Source organism: Chiloscyllium plagiosum, chromosome 21 (assembly GCF_004010195.1).
Source record: "Chiloscyllium plagiosum isolate BGI_BamShark_2017 chromosome 21, ASM401019v2, whole genome shotgun sequence".
Classification (NCBI taxonomy): Eukaryota; Metazoa; Chordata; class Chondrichthyes; order Orectolobiformes; family Hemiscylliidae; genus Chiloscyllium; species Chiloscyllium plagiosum.
Window position 1 is genome coordinate 54,356,393 of NC_057730.1, and position 9,105 is coordinate 54,365,497.

Genomic DNA, 9,105 nt, shown 5'->3' on the forward strand with positions numbered 1-9,105 from the left:
TGGAGTTTAATTTAGATAAATGTGAAGTACTGCACTTTGGAAAGGCAAATCAGGGCAGGACTTATGCTTATGCACTTAATGTCAAGGTCCTGAGAAGTGTTGCTGAACAAAAAAACATTGGAGTGCAGGTCCATAGTTGCTTGAAAGTGGAGTCTCAGATCGATAAGATAGTGAAGGCGGCGTTTGGTATGCTTTCCTTTATTGGTCAGAGTATTGAGTACAGGAGTTGGGAGGTCATGTTGCGGCTGTACAGGACATTGGTTGGGCCACCTTTGGAATACTGTGTGCAATTCTGGTCTCCTTCCTATCAGAAGGATGTCGTGAAATTTGAACGGGTTCAGAAAAGATTTACGAGGATGTTGCCAGGGTTGGAGGGTTTGAGCTATAGGGAGGGGTTGTATAAGCAGGAATGTCAAAGGCTGAGGGGTGACCTTATTGAGGTTTACAAAATCATGAGAGGCTTGGATAAGGTAAATAGACAAAGTATTTTCCCCCTGGGGTGGGGGAGTCCAGAACTAGAGACCATAGGTTTAGGGTGAGCGGGGAAAGATTTAAAAGGGATCTAAAGAGGGAACTTTATCACGCAAAGGGTAGTGTATGTATGGAATGAGCTACCAGGGGAAGTGGTGGAGGCTGGTAAATTAAAACATTTAAAGAACATCTGGATGTGTATATGAATAGGAAGGCTTTGGAGGGATATGGGCCGGGTGCTAACAGGTGGGACTAGATGAGTTGGGATATCTGGTCAGCATAGACGAGTTGGACTGAAGGGACTGTTTCCATGGTGTACATCTCTATGACTCCATGACAGTTTGCTACAGGGAACAAAGTTTGGTGTAGAAACCACAGAAATGGCCCTGCATGGGTAAGAGGCATGACTGATGCGAGGTCAATTCCAGTGATGTATAAGGTTTGGGTAGGTGCAACAATCCTGACAAGCACATAGACCATACAAAAGCTGTGAATGCACAAACAGTGCAGGAACAAAACATTCTTGACTCCTCCAACCAGGCGCAAAGCCTGCCAGAACTCTCTGTCAAGTGTTGAGGAGAACTCTGAACCTAAGATGGACACAGTGAATGTCACCGCATTAATGCCTTTGCTGCCAGAAGAAGTGAATTTCTTCCAATATGCTTCAAGCACGTTTTACACGCCACCCATATCAAAAGCAGAGTCAGAGGAACCTGACCCCGTGCTAAAACATCCCAGGAGGTTCTCCAATAAAAACAACTGGCCTATTTCCTCAGACTTAGATGGGGAGAGATATATTGATTGTAACAAGGTGAGTCAGGTGAACCTCATAGAATGAGTTCCCTAACTGGGGCTGTTAACCTGGTCCAATCAGGGAGCTTTGGCTGACAGATAAAGAAAGGACTGTGTGGGCCGTGGAGGGGGTCGTTAGGTCTAATTGCCTGCCCCTCTTCCGCGGTTACGTTAGAGCCCGGATGTCTCTGGAGAAGGAGCACGCGGTGTCCACCAACACCCTGGAGTTGTTCAGGGAGAGGTGGGTGCCTCAGGGAGTGGAGTGGTATTATTTCCCCCTCCAACTCTATTTTGATTTAATCCCTGCCCTCCCCTTCACTGTTTGATCACACAGCATTGCCCTTTGATGTGAAGGGCACTGCTTGTCACTGGCCACTCGGGTGTTTCCTTTCTCCCTGGTGGTGGAAATTTGAATAAAGATTTGTGCACCTTGTGTCTTTCACTGTGTCTCACACCTGCATGCACACAACATGGGTGCTGGGGGAAAAAAAAAGCACTACCACAGTTAGGTGGTAGTGTGGGGGTTTGAAAAAAAACAGGAGTGTCAGGGATTCTGTTAAAAAGAAAATAAAGAAAAAAAAATGACTGTGTGGGCCGTGCAGGGGGTCGTTAGGTCTAATTGCCTGCCCCTCTTCCGCGGTTATGTTAGAGCCCGGATGTCTCTGGAGAAGGAGCACGCAGTGTCCACCAACACCCTGGAGTTGCTCAGGGAGAGGTGGGTGCCGCAGGGAGTGGTGTGTATTATTTCCCCCTCCAACTCTATTTTGATTTAATCCCTGCCCTCCTCTTCACTGTTTGATCACAGTATTGCCCTTTGATATGAAGGGCATTGCTTGTCACTGGCCACTCGGGTGTTTCCTTTCTTCCTGGTGGTGGAAACTGAATAAAGGCTCGTGCACCTTGTGTCTTTCACTGCGTCTCACACCTGCACACACACACAACATGGGTGCTGGGGAAAAAATAAGCACTACCGCAGTTAGGCGGTAGTGTGGTGAAAAAAAAAAGGACTGCGTGGGCCATGGAGAGGGTCGTTCGGTCTAATTGCCTGCCCCTCTTCCGCGGTTATGTTAGAGCCCGGATGTCTCTGGAAAAGGAGCACGCAGTGTCCACCAACACCCTTGAGCTGTTCAGGGAGAGGTGTGCGCCGCAGGGAGTGGAGTGCATTATTTCCCCCTCCAACTCTATTTTGATTTAATCCCTGCCCTCCCCTTCACTGTTTGATCACAGTATTGCACTTTGATATGAAGGGCACTGCTTGTCACTGGCCACTCGGGTGTTTCCTTTCTTCCTGGTGGTGGAAATTTGAATAAAGATTCATGCACCTTGTGTCTTTCACTGTGTCTCACACCTGCACACACACACAACATGGGTGCTGGGGGAAAAAAAAGAAAGACAAAAAAAGGAAAAAAAAAGGACTGTGTGGGCCATGGAGGGGGTCGTTAGGACCGATTGCCTGCCCCTTTTCCGCGGTTATATTAGAGCCCATGTGTCTCTAGAAAAGGAGCATGTGGTGGTCAACAACACCGTTGAGCTGTTCAGGGAGAGATGGGCACTGCAGGGAGTGGAGTGTATTATTTCCCCTTCCAATTTTATCTTGATTTAATTCCTGCCCTCCCCTCCACTGTTAAAATAAAGAAAAAAAGAGAAAAAAAGGACTATCTGACATCCTGACACTGAGAGTTGGCTCTGAGGGAGCTGGACCAATGTCAAGGACTTTGCATGTATAAATAAAGGATGATTGGGTAATGAGATACCATCCTCTGTGGAGTTATTTCACAGTTGTCATGTCTCATTAAGATTACAGGTCTATTTATGGCCCAGGTACAATTAGAGTACAATTAAAGGATATTTTCTGTTACTGCAGAAGTTTTCTTTTGGTTTGCATGGGTTGTTTAACAGTAAAACTAGCAGAAGATATCTGGCTTTCATTCTCATCGGAAGAACATGAAATTTGCATATATCACAGACATGTGTCAAAATGTGTATGAAAAGGATGTTTCAAGCAGAGAAGGAAATAATTTGCATAACTCATGGAGTCTGGGTCTCAAAGTTGTTGAAAGCCAATGAAGATTGTTTGAAGTACGGTCACTCGTACATGGTAGCCAATGTACACAATTGATCCTACACTGTGCATTGACAAATAAGGAGAATTAGAATAGCCTTTATTGTCATGTAAACAGTTAACATGTCTCTTTGTATTGTTCATGGGATGTGGGCATCACTATTTAGGCCATGTTTTGTTGCCCATCCCTGAGAAGATAATGGTGAGTCCCCTTTTTCAACTGCTGTAGTCTAAAAGGAAGTCTTGGCTTGATATTTTTTCCTTCATTTTTTTCATGAGATGTTGATGTTTTGTCAATTTATTAACCATCTATAATTCTCGTGGAACTGAGTGATGTGCTGGGCCACTTCAGAGGGCATTTAAATATCAACCACATTGTGAGAGTCTGGAGTCATATGTTGGGCAGACTAGGTAAGGACAGCAGATTTCCTTCCACAAAAAGACAAATAAGTTTTTACAACAATCACTGAAATTAGCTTTACTGGAAGATTTACAACCCATATCCCTAAAGCATTAGCCTGGCCCACTAGGTTACTTCAATACTTCTAACCATCATCTCCCCTAACAAAACAACATCTTCAACAAAGCAGCACTCAACAATACTGCACTGACATATCCATCAGGACTGTGTTCTCTAATCACTACAATGGGACAGAACTACCACCGAGCCAAGGCCAACAGCAAAAGCAGATTGTTCAACTCAGCCAGTCCATGCTGAACTTTTCCTCTCTTAATTCTGTCTATGGCACTTAAACAAAAATGTTACATTCACAACAAAAATATTACATTCACACTAAACTCCTATTGCCACATTTTTGTCATAATTTCTAATGACCAGTTTGTACATTCTGGTCATTTGGTTCTAATATTATTCGATACTCCCTTGTTTTCAATCCACTTTCTGAATTATCCAATATATTGCAATAACAACATTATAAAAACTGGAAATTACACTTAAATACACCCAATATCTTGTCTTTTGATACTTCCATTAATGTTTATAGTAAAGGGGAGAGAGAGTGAGTGAGATGGAAACATTGCCATGAGTGAGTGTACTGTTTGCATACCGACTGTCCTGTTTATGTTGTGTTCTGTAAAATTTGTAAAGTAAAAGGAAAAAGACAAAAGAAAGGTAGGTCTGGGAGAGAGAGAAGAAGGCTGATAAGGCAACTCATACAAAGTGTATTTTTCTTTACATTTTCACATTGAAAGTGAATAAAGCCTCTTTGATGGATACTGATCTTTGTTTTTCCTCAATTCAAGCTTGCCATTCACTCAGGATTGTAGATTTCTACTATGGTTCTTTATGTTACTGAACTGGCCAATTCTTGACACACAGATCTTTGGGCACATGGGTATGGCATCCCATGAGAGCAGTGAAATCCCGAAGGCAGGAATTACTTCCTTTTCTTCTCTGCTACCGCTCTGCCTCATCATTATGATGCTGTGACTCAAAGCATGATGCAGCTTGATGGACAGGTTGTTGTTATTTTGAATGAAGGGAAATAGACAGCAAGGTAGAATAAGAGGAAAACTAGCAGTGAGGTAGAAGGCCTCTGGCCTCTTGCTATCTTACAGTGAATGAATGGGAATAGGGAAATAAACTTGGAATGAGCTGCCAGAGGAGGTGGTGGAGGCTGGTACAATTACAACACTTCAAAAGCATCTGAATGGGTACATGATTAGAAGGGGGTTTAGGGGGATATGGGCCAAATAGGATTAGATTAATGTAGGCTATCTGGTCAATGACTTGAACTGAAAGGTCTGTTTCCATGCTGTAATCCTATGACTCATAGAATCCCTGCAGTGTGGAAACAGGCCCATGGGCCCAACAGGTCCACACCAACCCTCCAAAGAGTATCCCACCCAGATCCATTACCTTACCGTATTACTCTACATTTACCCTGATTAATGCACCTAACTACACATCCCTGAAAACTATGGGCAATTTAGCATGGCCAATTCACCTAACCTACACATCTTTGGATTGTGGAAGGAAACCAGAGCACCGAGAGGAAACCCACACAGACACGGGGAGAATGTGCAAACTCCACACAAACACTCACCAAAGGCTGGAATCAAGCCCAGATCCCTGGTGCTGTGAGGCAGCAGTGCTAACCACTGAGCCACCAACTCTATAAGTGAATCGCAGATGCTTTAAGTTGGGAAAAAGTTGAGCTAGGCAGGAGATAAAGCATAATAACAATTCTTGTTTTCTCAAACCTATAAAACATGTTGTGTTTTCTGCTGTAATGGTGCTTTGACTTTGCTAATTTGCATTGCTCACATGATGAGAATTATAACTTTTAAAAATCTGTGTTCACTTTAAATTTCAAAATGGGTAAATGAAGAATCAAAAATTAGAGATATACATTAGAAACTGATAAAAGTTGTGTGTATCTATTCTTAGGTGACAGTGCATGGATGATTTAAGAGAATTCCATGTCAAATGAGCACGTTATTCAAAACTAAAAATGATTAATGGACAAATTCCTGAGGTATAATATTGCCAACAAATCAAACATATCTCTGAAGGTTTCATCATGTCACCTCCCACTCAGTCAAAAAGTCTTTTCACTCCCCACTTCCAGTGTTTTAATAACTAAGAACAATAGCCCATTTGTACTCCAACATTGATGGAACTGTCAAATTTGACCATACTCAGTTCACTGAAACTGACAGCAACTGCTGGAATCTGCATACGTGCAGAATACTGGGGAAAGAGACAAACAAACTGCAGATGACGGAATCCAAAGAAAACACGCAGGGAAACGTCGACATTCTCCACCTCCTGATACTGCCTGGAAAATTGGGGAAAATCAGAAGTTGGCAGGTGTAATTCTACACTTCTCCAGAGGGAGTGCTGTTGAACGAACCCCTCTCCAGAAACTGCAGCTTGTGAATTTGACAAGAACCTCCCCTGTTAATCTCACGTGGAGTCTGCTCCGCTATTAAAATGTGATCGTGGCTGATCCAATCTTTCTCAACTCCCCTTTTATGCCTTTTCTCCATTGCCCTTGATTCCTTTACTGATTTAAAATCTATCTCTGACATGAATGTATTTAATGGCTCACCCTTATATTATCTCAGCGATAAATAATTCCACAGATTCGCCACCCTGTGAGAGAAACATTCCTCATCGAGGTCTTAAATAGGTAACTGCTTATTCTGAGACTTCTTATTCCTGGAGAGTTTACAATTCCTCCCTGCATTACACCGTGCAATAAAATGCGTCTTACATTCCACAGTGATCCAAAAGCCATCAGATCTACTGAGAACCAACTTGCATTTAAACAAATTGACAGGCTACCAGAATTGCAATTATACTCCGAGTGAATATTGCAGGACCGAAGTTACAGTTATCGTCTTACTTGAAAAGACCTACCACTGAGTTCAAGCACAGTTCCTGCAGTGCAGGTAGAACGACACTTCTGCTATTGGGGTGATTTTAATCAAGCTGTTCAAACAGATTATGGTATGCCTGATGGAATTTGAATCCAGACTTTTAAGTCCCAGACGCAAAGACAATATCACTGCGTCAGAAGACAATTGGATAATATGATTTATCTTAGTGTCTCTAACATGTCCCTGAGATCCATAAACCAAGAACACTCCTCCAATATTTGGCTCTTGCGGCACAGTGGTAGTGTCTGGGTTCAACACCAGCTACTTCCAGAGGTGTGTCATAAAAATGATTTAAAATATCCATTTTTATGTGACATTTCTGAAGTAAATTAATGTAAACACAGTGTTCCAACAATTCAAACTATTGGTTATGAAAATCAATAGAAGACAAAGTTAAAAATCACACAACACCAGGTTATAGTCCAGCAGGTTTAATTGGAAGCATTCTAGCTTTCGGAGCGAGCCCTCCACAATCACCTGATGACAGAGCGTCGCTCCGAAAGCTAGTGTGCTTCCAATTAAACCTGCTGGACTATAACTTGGTGTTGTGTGATTTTTAACTTTGTACACCCCAGTCCAACACCGGCATCTCCAAATCATGAATAGAAGACAAGCATTTCATTGAAACGGGTTAATGCAGAGAGTTAGGAAGATGAAGATACCTCATTGCACAAGTACAGGATCATTTTAAAGCTACAAAAGCAATGAAGGGGGGCGACTGTACCCAGTATCTGAATGATGACAATTTGATAATGCATTGTAATGTTATAAAACTAAATAAATTAGTCAGTAAATCTAATCATACACCACAGAGTTAAAATTCAATTTGCACCTTGTGGTTTTCTATTCTTAAGAATCAGCACACCGGATTTGAAACATTAACTCTTTCTCTCCACAGATGCTGCCAGACCTGCTGAGTTTCTCCAGCAACCTCTGTGCTATGTTTCAGATTTCCAGCAGCCGCAGTATATTGTATTCATCTGGTTAAATCAAATGATCAGATGATCAAACCGCCAACTGGAAATACTACAGCCACGAGTACCCCTTAATTTGAAAAAGGAACACAAACAATGAGTTGTAACCAAACATAAACCTTTACAAACTATAAATGCAGTTTCAGTGGGCAGTTGTGGCGCATTGGTAATGCTCAGGTTCAGGTCCCACCTGGCTCCAAATCCGTGCTCATAACGATATCCATAAGTGCCAGTGAAAAGCAGCGTGTCCCCCACATCTTTCCACTTAGCCAGAGTTTTGAAAAGTCTCGGGACGTGTCTGTGACCTGTTTCCCACTCGGGACCTGACAGTAATGGGAGGCAGTGAATTGCATGAATTGCAGAGAGAGCTCTATGATTCAGGTTGATTCAGCCACACTCACCGAGACAGATGTCATCCTGGCACACGCTGGGTCGTGTTTGCAGATTGTTGCACCGCAGCTGACAGGGTTCGCATGCACCCATCAATTCATCGTAGTAAAATGACTTGGAGCAGGTTGGAGCCATGGTGCGGGTGCTCAGAGGAATTGGCTGTTCTTTCCACACGCAGCGGTGTTCTCCTGTCCATGCAGGGAGCCCGAGTGATGGAACACACTCCAGGCAACGCTCTGAACCGCTGACACTGAAACAAGCCAAGATTAACTGCACTCAGTTCTATTCGAAAGAACAAGAGGGATTTTCCCCTTGCGCTCCCTGGGGAACTTTCGTTCCGTTTAAAATATTATATTATAAAATGTAAAGTCGTCATCACGTTGAGGTATGCCTGTACGTATCAATAAAATCATTTGAAATCGGGCAGTGGTGCTGGGGATTTCTACCCAGAGTGATCTCTGTAAATTTAAGAGACAGTCAGCAACAAGCTTGAGCAAGAAATTGGTTTTTATTTTGCTTCTTTAGCTGTTGCAAGTTTTTTTAGGAAGAGGTGCTTACCTCAAATCCAATAGTGAAAAGGTGTCAGAAATTAAATGTTGGGTTCCCTTCCAAATTTGCTTTTGCACATTTTTTTTCCCTTAAACTTCCCGGATCTCCCTCCCCAACAGCACTGTGGTCATCTTCTCCAGGACAATTAGAGACAGGCAATAAATGCTGATCTCTAGCCAGTGTCGCCCACATCCCCTGAATGAATGAAGAAGACCATGTTTGCAAACTCCAGTCAGTGACCATTGGTCTCCCTGGAGCTGAGAATGCAGAAATCTGTATCAAACAGACAGCGCCCTCTGCTGAATACACCCGAGACACAAAGATTCTGATGGTTCTGTGAAGACTAATAATTCTTCAAACATCTGTTAGTTTCTTCTTTTGATCATAACTGAACAGTGAACACTAGTTTAGTTCATCATGGAATTTAAATTGGAATAAAACACATTTCTTTCCTTTAAGTTT

At 42.7% G+C, this 9,105-nt stretch overlaps 1 protein-coding gene across 1 annotated transcript in view; it reads right to left on the reverse strand.

Moving 5' to 3' along the window:
• LOC122560463 (tumor necrosis factor receptor superfamily member 17-like) overlaps nt 1-8,229 on the reverse strand; it is a 50,711-nt gene extending 42,482 nt beyond the window's left edge. The window contains exon 1 of the mRNA XM_043711096.1: nt 8,106-8,229. Within this exon, the coding sequence (XP_043567031.1) occupies nt 8,106-8,229 (124 nt within the window). The remainder of the gene's footprint in view (nt 1-8,105) is intronic.
• Between the last annotated feature and the right edge of the window lie 876 nt (nt 8,230-9,105).